Source organism: Mastigoproctus giganteus, chromosome 5 (assembly GCF_048544385.1).
Source record: "Mastigoproctus giganteus isolate SK-2022 chromosome 5, ASM4854438v1, whole genome shotgun sequence".
Lineage (NCBI taxonomy): Eukaryota > Metazoa > Arthropoda > Arachnida > Uropygi > Thelyphonidae > Mastigoproctus > Mastigoproctus giganteus.
In genome coordinates this window covers 76055820-76073422 of record NC_143579.1, presented here as the reverse complement: position 1 = coordinate 76073422, position 17603 = coordinate 76055820, and the positions used below count along the sequence as shown (strand labels likewise).

Sequence of the window (17603 nt, the reverse complement as noted above, 5' to 3'; positions counted from 1 at the left end):
AATCTACAAAAATTTTTTGAAACTCTTAGTAACAATCATCAAAAAACCTAATTCAAAATGGAAATAGAAAACAACAGCAGTCTTCCTTTCCTAGACATCCTGTTCACCAGAAGACACCCTGGGCTGTTTGTGGAAGTTTATGCTACAATGGTGACAAAAGTGCATTACTGCTTAAGATGCTATCTGTGCTATCCAGCCAAAACAGTTCCAGAATTGCTACCAATGGTGACAAAAGTGCATTACTGCTGTTTCTAGATTTAGTTATGTTTAATATGTGAGTAACACTTTTCACCGTACCAATATACATTTCTCCAATTACATAGGATATTACCAGATGAAGGATAGATACAACTCATAGGTCAGTTTGGTTTTGTTTATTTGTGATGCAGGTTAGACTTTCAGAATCCATCAAATGTGCTTAATGAAGCTAATCTAATATTTTTCAGTTGACTTTGTAGTTAGACATATTTATAAAGATTGAAATATGTTAATTTTAGATAATTGTATGTTATATTGTAATAATTTGTATAAGTTAATGCATAGTATATGTTATTTATGAAAGATATTTTAACAGATATTTTTCCTGTTAACAGATATAAATACCCTTCTATCAAAATTTCTGTCTAGGGGTAAAATCACATATAGTACTTTAAAAAATAAAAAAATAAAAATCTCTGTCTTTGGCATTTTTAAGGATGGGAGGAAGTATTATTAACAAATTGCTCAAAATTAGATGATTTTTCTTTTCCTTGTGTTGAAATCCAAATTTATGCAGACTGCCTGATTAATTACAGTAATCCGTTGATGTGTATTCAAGGTTACAAATATATGCAGTAATATACTGATTCCATTATATTTAAATTATCAATGAAAATAATACTTCACCAAAAAAAGTGAGTAAGAATAATAGTTCCATCAAATTACAGCTACTTAAATGCTCACATCTATAGTTTTGTACTTATATTTCCTTTTCTCTATTTATTTATTATTTCAGGCACATCTTGCTGGACAAAATCCAATGTTAGCTTCTATGCTATCGCAGATACCTAGAACTGCCCCTTCAGTTCCCACAAGTATTGCTAATGCTATATCCCAACTTCCTCAAGAACGACTTCCAAAAAATTTAGAAAAGAAACTGGTTCATACACCCTGTACTGGCACTATAACTAGTAGTACTGGTTCCTCATCTAACAGTCAGTACGTTTATGCTCTGAGTCAAGGAAATACACGCAGTCTTCCTGCTACATCCTTACAACAGGAAATTATTAACTCAGACTCACGTGGGCATATATCCCTTTCTCAACCATCTTCTGCAGGTAGTTCCTACCCTTCACAAGGTTTTACAAACAAAATTTTAATTGGTGAGAGAAGCCCATCAGTGAATTTGCAAAGTACAAATCCATGCGGACAATATAGTCAGATTACATCAACGTTATCATTACCATCGGTAGTCTGTGGTAATGATAATTCATCCACTGCTGAATCTCTAGCAACACCACCTTCATCACAGTTACCTGATCCACTTTTGTCAGAAATTTTAGATCAGGTAAGTGTAAGTTTTTTCTGATTCCTCTCTAAATACTTGAACTAAAAGCACTTTATTAACTTGTATGAAATTTTAGAAACTACAGGGTGTCTCAAAAATATTGGTACAAACGTTTAGGGGAGGTAGATAACATCTAAAGGAATGTGAATCGCATAGGAACCCATAACTGGAAACGTCACCGTAAGTTGGGACACGGCCCTGTTCATCAGTTCGCGAGAGGGAAAATTTCTGGTTTACCCATTCAAGCAGTAATCGCCGCACGAAGAGCATGCATCGATATACGAACTGTGAGCTGGCAGACATGCACCTAGTGTATGGATTAGCAGAGGGCAATGGACGAACCGCTCAACGAATTTATGGAGAACACTTCCCAGACAGACATGTACCGGACCACCATTTGTTTGCGCATGTGCCTCAAAATTTGTGCGATTATCTGTCATTTATAGGTAACAGGAGTAGTGTGGGCAGATCACGTTCAACACGAACTCCCGCCATGGAAGAAAGTGTGTTGAATGCCATCCAGATGATCCTGCTACCAGCACACGTGCCGTTGCAGTGTACAGCGTGTCTTGCACGACGATTCCTTACACCCCTTTCATCTCCAAAGGGTTCAGTTACTGCTCCCCCAAGATCATCCTGCACGTGTGGCTTTTGTGCAGTGGTTTCTCCAAGAAAGTGTTCAAGACTTGAATTTTCCAGCCTATGTTTTGGTCACTGATGAGGCTTATTTCACTCTGGAAGGCTTATTCAATCATCACAATGCTCATGTGTGGGCTCACGACAACCTACACGGTGTGCGCCCCCATGCAGCACAACATCGCTTCGCAATAAATGTGTGGGCAGGTATAGTCGGTGACTGCTTAGTCGGCCCATACCTGTTACCATCCCACATGAACTCCGCTAAATATCGGATCTTTCTTGAACAAGTTCTAGCAAGGTTACTTGACGATATTCCAGCAAATGTGAAACGCAACATTTGGTTTCAACACAACGGGGTGCCTACCCATTATGGAAGGTGTGTTCGTGACAACTTGAACAGGCATTTTGGGAGTCGATGGATTGTCCGTGGTGGACCCGTTGCCTGGCCTCCACGCTCACCTGATTTATCGAGCCTTGATTTATTTCTGTTGGGGGACCCTCAAATCTATCATGTATGAATCGCCTGTGGAAACGGAAATGGATCTCATGGTGAGACTCATCTGTGCTGCTGCTACTGTCAAAAAACTCCAGGTGTGTTCGACCATGTCCACCAATCCATGCTGCGTCGGTGTCACGCATGCATCGCGTCTCATGGTGGAACCTTCGAGCATCTGTTGTAACATCATGAAATGCATCCATCTCGTACTCCATTGTTAATATTATGTCAAATAAATGTTTGCCACTAATTAGTCTTGTGTCATTTCTGATTCTTGTGCCTCTGCTACTACTTTCCCATGACGTTTCCGGTTATGGGTTCCTATGCGATTCATATTCCTTTAGATGTTACCTACCTCCCCTAAATGTTTGTACCAATTTTTGAGACACCCTGTATTTATTGTTAATATAGTCAAATCATAAGTTACATGGCTCTTTAATTTATTATTAATAATTTTAATATTTAGTCATTTAATATGGAGGCATATAGCCATTAAAATTTTTTTAAAAGAATCTGCATTTGTATACCTACTTCATATTTTTCCATATAGTTTTGGTTCAAGTTTTGATTTCTCTTGTTGTGAATTAGAAGTGAGCAAGTAAGGAAATAATTTTAATATATATATATATATTTTTTTTTTTTTTTTTATTACAAGACTACTGTTACTAAAGATATTATTTATTCATATTATTAAGTATCCCATTTAAAAATTTTTACCTCTTCCCCCCAAATACTGTTGTTTGCACACTGGAACAGTGTGCCTGCTAAGGAGACTTATTTGGTACACCAAATGAAGAGTTAATATAAATATTTATTTTTGTTATTTTACATGTTTATTAACAAATTGAATTTTATTTTCAGATTAGCTGCACTTTGTTTTAAAGGTTTTGAAATGGAGAGTTGGATCTCTATATTTACAGACTAATATAAATTTTAATGTGTGATACTTTCTGTAGAATATAAAATGTAAGAAAGTTTGAGATAGCTAAAAAAAAAAAAAAAAAGTTTTGATAGTATTATCATTATAGTCATAGGATTTAATTGCTTTATTTTTCAGTGGCTCTGTTCTACAAACCCATTTTATGTAATCTTTAATATCACAGTATAATATTATTTTTCATATAAAAGATTTCAATATTTAAATAATAACAAAAGGTAATGTTTTTTTATGTTGATTTTTCCATTTCCTTCTAATTAAAGTGCACAAAGTATAATTTTGTCATTGCTCTACTGTCACATTATTTGTAATGAGTAATGAATTTTGACTTTTTATCCTTTCTTTACGTATTATACCAGTGATTCCATATGTATATACACTGCCCTACCATTAATATCCGGACACCACTCTATGGATGGGGAAACAGGTCCCATGTATGCAACATGTCATAGAACCTGCTATAAATATTCACACTGGAGTTCAAACAGATAATTGCAAAGGTGGGTATGCAAGATGATACGTTCAACAGAATTAACAGACTTCCACTATGGAATGGTGGAAGTCTGTTAGCAGGATGTCTCAAAAGGAAGCGTTCTGTTGACCTAGGGATCCCCAATGTGACACCACAGTCACATTGGGGATCCCTAGGTCAACGGTTAGTGACGTCATATGCAAATAGAAGAGGAATGGGACTGAATCTGCCAAAAAACGACCTGGTTAACCCCGAAAACTAACAGAAAGGGACAAGAGAATTCTGTAAAGAACTGTGCGCACAAATTGTAATTTGCCATTGTCTGAAGTCACACAAACCCTCTGTGAGAGTATTGGGACTAATGTCATCACTAGTGCAATATGAAGGACAAGCTGTGTTAGGGTTACAATGGTCATGCAGCTGTTCACAAGCCATTGATCACCTCAACAAATGCTAGATGCCGATTAATGTGGTGTAAGGAGCGTGAATCCTGGACTGTAGAGCAGTGGAAAAGTCCTATGAACAGATGAGTCTAGGGTCATACTCTACCAGTCTGATGACCATTCCTGGGTGTGGTGAATGCCAGGTGAACAGTTCCTTCCTGATTGTATCCTCCCAACAATGAAGTTTGGCGGAGGTAGTGCCATGGTATGGGGGGCTGCTATTCATGGTTTGGCTTGGCCCATTAGTCATTATTGACAAAACACGAATGCTATGCAATACCAGGCCATCCTGGACAATTATGCACTTCAAACATTAGGGCAATACCTCATACTGCTTGGGTCCTAACAGGGTGGTTTGAAGACATGGGTGTGGAAAAGTTGGATTGGCCAGCCCAAAGTCCTGATCTGAACCCTATCGAGAATCTTTGGGATGTATTGGATTGTCAGGTAGGTGCACGTCGAGATTGTCCAAAGAACAAAGACGTGCGTTAAAGGCCGAGTGGAGGAACATATCACCTGACATTGATAAAAAACTGGTTGAGAGTGTGCTGTGAAGATTGAAGGCTGTCATAAAAGCAAAAGGTTTCAGTACAAAATATTAAATGACACAATAAATGCTCTTTTTTTTGTATAAATGCAGATTTCTTGATATTGATGGTAGGGCAAAGAATATCATAATGATTTTACTTGGTTTTAGATTATAATTACCAATCAAGCTTTTAAGCTCTTTGCAGAATTATTCTGCTTTGTCTGCAAATCACGCACAAGACTTTTTTTTAACTGGCACTCAGTTTTAAATGCATATGAAGCATATTTTGCAATATTTATGGATGACCATATTAGGTGTCATTGTTGCCTCACTGTAGTGGGGACTGCCAGTCAATATTAGAAGGAGGATTAGCATTAGTAGAGGAATATGCAAGAAAGCAAGCTTATATAGCATAAAAAAATAAAAAAAAAAAAACCTTCCCATTTCACCCATCCAGTTGACCCAAAAGTATTTTGACCAATTCTTCCTTGAATTTATTTAAGCCATCAACTTTCACAAATCAATGCAAGTTTGTTCCAGCAATCAACCACCTGCTGGTTAAAGGCAAATTTCTGCACATCTATTCTACAACTTTCTTTCCTCTATTTGAATTTATGCCCCATCATGGGCCCCGAGTGCCAAGTGATATTAGTGACCACAGTGCCTTTCCAGAGTGATTATCTAGTACGCTTAACTGTAAATACGTTTCTCTTGAGTTTCGAAAGTCCGATAACTCCTGAATATTATAATTAAATAGATATAATCAAATACTATAACCTAGAAAGGAAAGCCATTTTTCTTTAATCCCTCTTTTTATTTTTAGTTAATACTAACCCCTTTCTTCGCTTGGGTCACTAGGTGGCACCGCTCTTGCCTCCACGTGGTGGGGCTGGTAACCTGGGAGAAAAAGACAATCTCCCGGGGCCAAAAAGAGCATATCATGAGTAAATCAAACTCAGACTTATCTGGGCTGCCAGACGCAACCCAGATATCAAAAAAGAAAGACAGTTCCACAGCAGGAACTGCAAAGCACCAAAAAACTGAGCCAGAGACCTATCCAATTCCAACCTATCTGATCATCTATTCAACTGGTGAGAATGCAGTTGGCAAACTTTCACCATTTAAAGTTCAAAAGTAATTGGAAAGTAGAGCAGAATCTCCGAAATCCGTAAAAAGACTCAGATCAGGAGATATTCTCATTGAGACATCTAATGCCAAACATTCTGAGCGACTTCTGAAAACTAATTTCTTTGCAGGACTCCCAGTAACTGTAACGCCCCACAGATCACTAAACACCTCTAAAGGAGTGATCTCAGACTGGGACTTACTAGATGTATGTGAAGAAGAGATGCTAGAAGAACTGAAAGAACAAGGAGTTATTCATGTCAAGAGAATCTCCACCAGAAAAGATGGCCTGATCCCTACCCGCAACCTGATCTTGACCTTTAATACCCCGAATCGTCCATCATCCATTAAGGCCAGATATCTGCTATGTAATAGCAGATATCCGGCTATTATTTGAGACCCTATGTCCCAAACCCGCTACGGTGTTTCCGATGCCAGAAGTATGGACATTCCCAAACAGCTTGCCGGGGAACCCCTACTTGCACAAAGTGTGGTTCAATTGAACATGATTGCGAAAACTGTAATGCTCCTCAATCAGTATGCCCAAATTGCAAAAAAGATCATCCCGCTTATGCTAGAATATGTGAGTGCTGGAAGAGTGAGAAACTTATCCAGAAATATAAAACTGAGCATAATGTTTCTTACCAAGAAGCAAAAAGAATCATCTCACCACCAACTCATGCAAACAGACCTACGTATGCCCAAGCCACCAAAAAATTCCAATCAACCGGAATGCAAACTGAACTAACAGTACCCCCAAAAGAGTCTTTCTCGAATTACGTAAAATCTTTGTGCAGTGCAACTCAAACCCAAGCAGCCAATACACCAATTACCATACCACAAGAAAACATCCACACTCCGGATCAAGGACTCAAAGAAAAACATATCCTAACTTCTAGTCACCAACAACAAATGGACACTAAAGAAAAATCAGCAGATGACCCTGTTCTTCAAATTTTTGTTGAAGACATGGACACCGAAAGGCCTTCCTTCCCAAAAAAAGATAAAAATAAAAGTGAAAAACAGAAAACCTCAGCAACCCGAAAACGCTCAGAAAGTCTAATAAGAGACAAACAATGAACAAAATAATACAGTGGAATTGTCGTGGATTCCGTGCCAATATCAATGACCTATATGATCTTTCCTGTAAATACTCACCAATATGTATCTGCCTTCAAGAAACTTATTTAAAACCCCAAAATACACCAAAACTGTCTTGTTATAACATTATTAGAAAAGACAGAACCAATGGGAATATTGCACATGGTGGTGTAGCCATTTTAACAAACCCACATATTGCTACCAAGCAGGTCTCACTGAACTCTCCCCTCGAGGCAATAGCAGTCCGTATAGCTGCTGACATCCATATGACAATCTGCTCCTTATACATCCCACCAAGCTATACCTTCCAACAAAATGATCTCAACAATCTTATAGCTCAACTCCCAACACCTTTCCTCATTTTGGGAGACTTAAATGGTCATCACAATCTATGGGGTAACAACAGCATCGACCAAAGAGGAAAACTAATTGAACAGTGTCTAGACAATAACAACCTCCTTCTTCTAAATGACGGTTCACCTACATACGTTCACCTTCCTTCAGGAACAAGCACTGCAATAGACTTATCTATCTGTTCAGCAACCTTATACCCTATTCTAAAGTGGACGATAAACAACGATCCGCTACATAGCGATCATTTCCCCATAATAATTGAATTACTTAATAAGACCTCTCATCATCCTACTAAAATTCCTCATTGGCTTACTGATAAAGCAGATTGGCAGTCCTATAAAAAATTAACCAAGCTTGATCCTGAAATAATCCAAAATTCCACAACTGATGAAGCAGTTGACTATGTCACCAAAACGATATTACATGCAGCAGAACAAACCGTACCGAAATCCTCATCAAAATTACCGATTCATCCAAAAACCTGGTGGAGTGATGAATGCCTTGTGGCTAAAAAAGAGCAAAGCAAAGCTTGGAATTCTTTTCGCAGGAGTCCAACTACAACCAATCTCATTCAATATAAGCGTGCTAGAGCAAGAGCGAGATATGTTAGACGCTGCAATAAAATGGCTGCTTGGATCCGCTTCACTTCGACTATTAATCAAGCAACGCCTACACATAAAATTTGGAAAGCAATCAGAAAAATGAGTGGCAAATATAAAACGATACCTATACCCATCATGGAATGGAGAGGGCAGAATGTAAATAATCCTGCTGGAATTGCCAATATACTAGGTGAAACCTTTGCAAAAACATCAGCAATAGAAAGTTATACACCGACCTTCAGAAGATTAAAAACAAGTTTAGAAAACCAAAAGCTAAACTTCTCTTCAAAAGGAGATGAACAATACAACTTACCTTTTACCATTCACGAATTACATAGAGCCTTGTCAACATCTAGACGCAGTGCTGTAGGACCAGATAATATTCACTATTCCACGATACAGAAACTAAGTACCGAATCATTACAGTTACTTCTTCATCTATTCAATAGACTCTTCCTGGAAGATAAATTCCCTAATCAATGGCATCATGCTACGGTCCTTGCCTTCCCTAAACCAGGTAAAGATCCTACAAATCCCACTCATTATAGACCAATCGCCTTGACCAGTTCCATTTGCATATTCTCGAAAAGATGGTGAACCGCCGACTGATCTGGTACCTTGAAAATCTCAATCTGCTACATTCTGCACAATACAGTGTCCGACAAAACAGATCTACATTAGATATACTGGTCAGACTAGAGAATTCCATTCGGAATGCATTCCTCAGATCGGAACACCATGTGTTAGTCTGCTTTGATATCAGTAAGGCCTATGATTCCACGTGGAAGTATGGAATACTCCGTGAATTATATCGCCATGGACTTCGGGGTCACCTCCCGATTTTCATACAGAATTTCCTATGCAAGCGTACATTCCAGGTTCGATTCAAAACGTCACTGTCCCAAGTATTTTTACAAGAAGAAGGAGTTCCTCAAGGCTCTGTACTCAGTGCTTCACTTTTTATAATTGCAATAAACACCATTGCCGGACAAATTCCAAACACTATTGATAAAGCACTGTTTGTAGACGATCTTAGTATTTGGTGTCATGCTAAAAATATGAATACTATTGAGAGACAGTTGCAAGTGGCAATAAATAAGATCTGTTCATGGGCTCAGACTAATGGATTTCAACTTTGTCCGGAAAAAACATTTTGCATCCATTTTTGCCGCCAACGCAAACTCCATCCCAGTCCGGAGCTACAACTGAATCACCAACAAATAACAGTTCATCCCAGCATACGGTTCTTAGGAATCACTTTAGACCATAAACTCACTTTCGTTGAGCATATCAAAAGACTAAGAACATCATGTCAACAAAAACTAAATATCATCCGGGTTCTCTCTGCAACCAATTGGGGAGCTGATCGCCTTACTTTATTACGGTTATATAGAGCATTAATAAGATCGAAACTTGACTACAGAGCACCAGTCTATAGTTCAGCAGGACCTAGTGCCCTTCACTGGCTTGACCCTATCCATCATAGTGGAATACGTGTTGCTTTAGGGGCATATCGCACGTCTCCAACACATAGCTTATATGCTGAAGCACACGAACCCCCTCTCTCAATTAGGCGACAACAACTGATACTACGTTATGCCTATAAAATTAGATCTATGCCAGAACACCCGAACTGGCCCATACTTTTCACATCACAGCACAGTAGGTTATACCAAAACCGCCCTAATGCTAATTGTCCTTTGGGTATGAGAATAAAACACCTCTTAGAAGAACTAAATTTAACCTTAGACAATGTGGCACATAGCCTCCCATCCTCTCTTGCTCCTTGGAATATTATTCCACCCTCATGTAACTTACATCTGCATGAATGGAATAAATCTACTTTGCATAGAGAAAACTTCTCGCAACTATACCATGCAGTAGTGGACCAGTTTCCCAGCTTTTCCATAGTACATACTGATGGATCAAAGAATGATGTCCACGTTGGAATCGCCGCAGTTTTTCCAAACAACACATTAGCTTATCAGTTATCACCTGAGTTCGGTATATTTTCCGCCGAACTAATAGCAATTCAGGTTGCACTGAATCATATTGAGTCCTCTGATATTAACAACAGTATAATTTTCACAGATTCTTTAAGTGCACTTCAAGCACTAAAAAACACCATGAACATCACCCACCCAGTCGTGAAAAGAATAGTCAGCTCTTTACAGAGCTTATCAGAACTTGGAAAAAACATACATTTCTGCTGGGTCCCAGGACATGGGAATTCCTGGAAATGAACTAGCGGACAATGCTGCCAAATCAGCTCACCTACCACCCGAGAAAAAGTGGAAAGTGCCTCATCAAGACTATCGACCAATAATCCAGGAAAAATGCATGTGCCAATGGCAGTTATCATGGGAAAATCAACCTAATAATAAACTTCGAAGTATCAAGCCAAACCTTGAGCGATGGCCTTCCAGCTTTAGTTCAATCCGACATCAAGAGGTAATATTGGCTTGTCTGCGAATAGGTCACACAAATATCATTCATGGTTATCTTTTAAGAGGAGAAATACCCCCTCAATGTCATTACTGTAACACAATGCTCTCAGTGAAACACATTCTGGTTGAATGCACAAAATATACAAGAGAACGCCAGATTCTTTGCACTTCAGCCAAAACAAAAGATCCTACACTTACCTCACTTTTAAACAATGAAACAAATGTCTCAAGCATATATAACTTTCTCAAGATGATTAAAGTATATCACCTCCTTTAGTTAGTTAAAAAAAAAAAAAAAAAAAAAAAACATTACTTTCTGGTTTCTTTTTTCCATTTTCTGTAATTGAGAAGAAATGGCATGCATAATTATCATATGTATGGCGCACTATGGTCATAGTTGGCGATGCGCCCAATAAATCCCGAAACAAACAAACAAACAAAACAAACAGCCCCATCATGTTCGTAATCTATCCAAACCAATCCACCCCCGTCTTGAAGCAAATTAGATCACAGATTATTGCGTTACAAGCTGTAAACCAATCAGTCAGTTTCTGTTGGATACCAGGTCATGTAGGCATCAAAGGAAATGAATACGCAGATCAAGCTGCTAAACATCCAATCATTGCAAGATCTCCTAACTACCAAGTACCATATACAAACTACAAATCACTCATAAAAAACGTGTGTGAAGAGCAATGGTTGCAAATCTGGCAGGCTCAGTGCGACAATAAACTGCTTCAATTTAAACAGGAACCTAAGTTGTGGTCATCAAGCATGCGATCAAATAGGCAAAAGGAGGTGATCTTGGCTAGGACGCCTGTTGGGCATACGTATCTAACCCATATTTATCTACTGTACATTTTGTCAGACTACATTTGCGGTGAGGCATATTCTAATAAACTGCAATCATTATAATAATTATCGAAACAAAATTTTCAAATCGCTTTCACATCTGCAAGAACCTTTGACATTACCCCACCTGATTGGAGACAATGCAAATCTAGCTGAGTTCTTTTATTTCTTAAAGCAGACTGGATTATTTTACAGATTTTAACTGGTAATTGCACTACCGAATAGAATCAGGCACAATATGGCCTTAGCAACCCTTGTGCCATTAAACAACATATCAACCAACCAACCTAAGCAAGAGGAAGAATCCCATCAGAATTGGCCCTGCTCAACCAGTTCAAGGCATACACCTCAATCAGATCATGTTGCAGGTGCCTAGTCCCCAGATGCTGCAATTTTGCAGAACTTAAGCCTCTCTTGGTAAGACCACCCTTTTGTTCCCCTCACCAATCTTGTTGTTCTCTGCACTCGCTTAAGAAACTCTACATCCTTCCTAAAATGAGGCCTCCAGTCCTGTATGCAGTACACCAGGCCATTGCCTTATACAAAGCGATAATCACCTCCATTTCCCCACTAGCAAAATTCATGTATATCATTGACAATACCCAATGACCTGCCTGGCAGCACTGCTCAGAAAATTTCATATATGACTGCACAGTTACTCCCAGGTCTTTTTCATTTTCTACCACCCAAAGTGTAGTATAACACAGTTGGTACCTTTCTCTGGGGTTACTTCTACCAATATGCAGTACTTTGCATTTGTCAATGTTAAACTTCAGTTGCCACCTCTCATCCCATCTGCCCAAATTTCCGACATCCTGTTGCAGTAGCACACTGCCATTACTGTCATTAACAACCCTGCCAACCTTTCTATCATCTGCAAATTTTGACATTAAACCTGATATACCTTCATCGATATTATTGATAAATATACAAAACAACAGTGGGCCCAACACTGAACCATGGGGGACTCCACTAATAACATTAGTCCACGAAGATCAGCGTCCATTGATTACCACTCTCTGTCTTCTCCCACTCACCCACCATTTTATCCATTGTAGCAACTTCCCCTTAATACCATACTGCTTCAATTTGTACAGTAGTCTTCCATGCCCAACAGTGTCTAAAGCTTTCCTGAAATCCAAGTATATGATAACAAAATTATTTTTACATTCATTTCCTTGGTAACTACATGATCCTGCAATCCATCATGTACGCCCTCCTGTCATTTGCACATCTCCAGTCCATGGGAGCTTCCACTGAGTGCAAGGATGCTCTCATAATTATGGCTCTACTAATGCTAAAGTAGGTGGCTGAGGGTTGCCCACTTCCTTTGCCACCTACTTTAGCATTAGTAGAGGCATACGATGCAAGAAAGCAAGCTTATGCAGCATCAGCTAAAAAAAAACCCCTCCCATTTCACTCCTCCGTTTTTCCAAATACCTGCCCAATTAGCTCAGCCTTAAATTTATTTAGGCTATCAACTTCCACAGTTGATGGAAGTCTGTTCCACCAATCAACTACCAGCTGGCTAAAGGTAAATTTCAGCACATCTATTCTACAACTGTCTTTTCTCAATTTGAAACTGTGTCCGCTCAGGTTCTTAATCTGAGCAAGAGGAAGAATCCCATCAGCATTCAGCTTGCTCAACCCATTCAAGGCCTTATGTACCTCAATCAAATCACCTCGCAGGTGCCTACTCTCCAGGTGTTGCAGTTTGCGGAACTTAAGCCTTTCTTGGTAAGAGGACCACTTCGTTTCCCCTCACCAATCTTGTTGCCCTTCTCTGTACATGCTGAAGCAACTCTACATCTGTCTTAAATTGAGGCCCCCAGACCTGTATGCAGTACTCTAGGTGTGGCCTGACAATTGCCTTGTATAATGGGATAATTGCCTCCCTGTCCCTGCTAGCAAAATTCCTGTATATCATTGACAAGACTCCCTGATCTGCACTGCTCAGTGAACTTCATATTTGACTGCACAATTACCCCCAGGTCTTTTTCACTTTCCACTTCCCTGAGTGTAGTACCACACTATTTGGTACTTTTCTCTTGGGTTATTGCTACCCATATGCAGTACTTTGCATTTATCAATGTTAAACTTCAGTTGCTACTTCTCAGCCCATTTGCCCAACTTATCTAGATCCAGTTGGAGTAGCATGCTGTCTTTACTGTCATTAACGACTCTGTCATCCTTTGTATCATCTGCAAACTTGGACATTAAACCTGATGTACTTTGATATAACTGGATAGATCTCATCTGCCTGAGGTGCCTTACGTTTAACTTCAACAATTTCTTCTCCACTTTGCTCTCAGTTATTACAAAAACATAAAGCATTCTGTTAGAGTTAGTTAAACTTCTGGCATTTTCCTCCTTTAATAACTCCTTGTGTGAATGTAGATGCAAAATACTCATTCAGATTATTAGTTATCTGAGCAGGATCATCAACAGTCAAACCATCAGTATGAAGTGGAAAAATCTGAATAATTCCCTCTCTTCTGGAGTTTATGTAACTAAAGAAGTCCTTGCTGTTTTTCTTAACATCCTTTGCCAAAGACTTCTCACAATCTGCCTTTGCTTGCCCAACTTCTTTTTTGACTTGCTTACAGACTGGCTTATATCTATCATAGGCTTCTGTGTTGCCTGATAATTTATATGCATCCCATGCATTTTTATTCTCTGCCACGAATCTCATTAGTTCATCTGCCATCCATTTAGGCCTAAGTCTTGGGCAGTATTTCTTAGTTGGGGGAAAAAGGCTAGTAGCTTCCGCGATTACTTCCTTAGAATTTGCTGATGGTAATATCATCAGGTGGTCCCACTGTATACAATTTAAAAACTGTCTGAGACTACTGTAGTCGCTTTTACAAAAGCAACAACCCTTAACTTTACTCCTTGTGGTAGTAATATCTTTAAGTAAATCCCACATCAATACACTATGATCACTGCCACCTAGTGGTTCCTTTATCTGCAAATTCTTAATGCACGAATAATCACTGCTTATAACCTCGAATGCCAACATATACATTGGCATTCGAGGTGAGCGGACGCGCTTAGACAGGGCTCCTCAGTTAAGTGGTTTCCTTTTGGATAGTGCTTTTAAATATTTGATTTATTTAGATATTGTTGGATTATTTTGTTATAGGTTTTCCTGTAACTGTTTGATTTTAATAATATTATAGATATAATTTTTTAAAGTTACTTTCATTGATATTTATTTAATTTTATAATGGTAGTTACGAGATCTGCCTTAAACACGTCACAGGGTATCGTGACTCACACGGAAATAGCAGATGGCGATTTACGGGTGAGTCATTATTTTATCCGTTGTGGAACTTGTGGAATGTTTTCCAAGGTCGACCTGGTGACTAATCCTACCTCACCTGGGGATTCTTTTCTTTGTGATTGATGTAAGGAGTGCACCGATCTTAAATTACAATTTGGTGCACTGATGGAACAATTTGAGTCCCTGAAAAAAAGAGTGCTTGCCCTCGAAAATAATGCATCTGGGAGCTCGTCAGGGACTCAAAACTCCAGCAATCTACCAAGTGATGCACACCCGATTCGAGTCTCAAAGCAGAAAAACCAAGTGCAAACTACTCTGGTTAAAAAGGACATTGTTTTATTAGGAGAGTCCATTGTCAGGGAAACGGGTAATATTTTTTGTAATAAAGATAGGTGGAGCAGAACCAGGGTATGTCTGCCGGGAGCAACTATTGATGATGTCACCAACAGATTGTCAGATTTTAAAGGGGGTAAATAAAATATTATTATTCATGTGGGGACAAATGATATTAAACGTACACGATCTGACGATTTGTTGGAAAAATACAGGACCATGCTGAGGAAATGTCGCGAGCTAGGCCATAATGTCTATGTGTCTGCAATTCTGCCCAGACACGATAGGAGGGATTATATGTTAAGAGCCTTGTGGATTAACTCAAGACTTGAAGGCAAGGCTTTAGGGGGTAAATTTCTATCAGCGTGGCCCACACTTGTAGGTAGAAGGAATTTGTTTTGTAGAGACAGGATACACTTAAACAAAGGTGGTGCAAAAGTTTTTGCCAGTATTATTGAGGATACCTTAAAGGTTCAGGGAAACTGCTAATTAGGGGGGATGTGGGTAATACTGACACGCGTTTATCTGATAATATTGATCAATGTAACTCTTGCACATACCTTAAGAGTTCTTATCTGTTACCCCAACTGGACGTATTATCAAGATGTTCTGGGGTCAAAGACGTTTCACGTGAGCGGGTAGCTAATATCAGGGAAGAGAGCCTAAAAAACTTCAAGGGTTGTGTTAGAGTTGTTAAATATACAAGAACAGTAAATCTTAATTGTTTATACAGTAACGTTAGAAGTGTCATCAATAAAATGAGCGAATTCGAACTGCTGGTTAAAACAAGTAACGCGGACATAATAGGGCTTACAGAGACGTGGTGCCACCCAGAAATTGGGGATGATGAGTTTCAGTATGGCTTGTATAATGTATTTAGGAAGGATAGGGTAGATAGAAGGGGTGGTGGGGTTATGCTTCTTATTAGAAGCAGCCTGAGTGCGACAATAGCTTTCCCGGATTCAGAAATTTCACATGCTAGTATAGAGTCTGTATGATGTGAGATAGTTGGAAACAAAGGTATAATGCGAGTAGGAGTAATCTACAGACCAGGTGATTGTGAAGATTATGAAAAAAGCCTCTACATGCAAATGGAATGGGCAAGTAAGCGTCAATGCCTTATTATGGGTGATTTCAATTTGCCTCTAATTGATTGGAGTAAATGGGAAGGAAACTCGACATGGGGAACAAAATTTTTAAATCAACTAGATGACTGTTATTTGTATCAACATGTCAGGGAAAGTTCTAGAGAAAAGAATATCCTAGACCTCATCATCACACATGAATCAGACGACTTAACAGGGCTGACAGTAGAAGAACCAGTAGCAGGAAGTGATCACGGAGTTCTACGGTGGGTGATGATGAGAGAGGTAGCAGCAGTAAAAGGCAAAGGAATGGGTTTTAATTTCAGAAAAGGAAATTACGATACCTTAAGGTACTACATGGCCTCTATTAACTGGATAGATATCGCGCAGAGAATGAATATATTTCAACTGTGGTATGCTTTTAAAACATTAATCACAGATGCCTTGAATGCGTATATACCATTAAAAAAATACTCCACGAGGAGGGTTCCAAGTTGGATGAATAGTGAAGTTGCCGCATTACTTGAGCAGAAAAAGGTGGCATGGAAAGGTTACAGAGCAATAAAAAGTACTGAAGCCTATAACAGCTACAAGGTGATGTGTAATAGAGCCACAGAAAAGGTTCGACAGGCAAAGGCAGTTTATGAGAAATCACTAGCAAACAGAGCAAAGAGGGGGGATAAAGAATTCTTCACATATATAAATGCCAAGAAGAGCAGGACAAACCAGATCGGACCTTTACATAAGGGAAAGGGGATAGTAATAAATACACCAGCTGCCGTTGCAGATGAACTCAACAGTTATTTTGCATCGATATTTACAAATGAAAAGCCTTTTCTGGCAATGGGAAATTGTGGGAGCGAAGTTAAAAAATATATAATTAATGATATTGAAATTTCGCAAGATTATTTAATGAAAAAACTTTCGAGCCTACAGACCAGTAAGACTCCTGGAATTGATGGAATATACACTATAATCTTAAGAGAGGCAGCAAGCGAGTGCATTGAAGCATTGAGGCTAATTATGCAAGCATCACTAGACTCTGGGGAGGTTCCCTTGAATTGGAAAAGTGCAAATGTATCTCCCATACATAAGGGTGGCTCTAAAAGTGAAGTTGGAAATTATCGACCTGTCAGTCTGACTTCAGTAGTAGGGAAAATCATGGAGGCAATGATCAAGGGTGGAATTCAGGATCATTTGGATCGAACTGAAATTCTCAAGGATACTCAGCATGGTTTTGTAAAGGGAAAATCATGTTTAACAAATCTGGTTCGCTATTTCGAAAGGGTCACTCACGAGCTGGATTTAGGGAATAATTTCAACATTGTTTATTTAGATTTCAGCAAAGCTTTTGACTCA

General features: G+C 38.9%; 1 protein-coding gene across 1 annotated transcript in view; it reads left to right on the top strand.

Annotated features, from left to right (window-relative positions):
• The window catches only part of LOC150085504 (uncharacterized), a 934283-nt gene that overhangs the window by 713421 nt on the left and 203259 nt on the right, over positions 1-17603 (top strand). Inside the window, exon 18 of the mRNA XM_090374582.1 lies at positions 995-1546. Coding sequence (XP_090230708.1) covers positions 995-1546 — 552 coding nt within the window. The remainder of the gene's footprint in view (positions 1-994; positions 1547-17603) is intronic.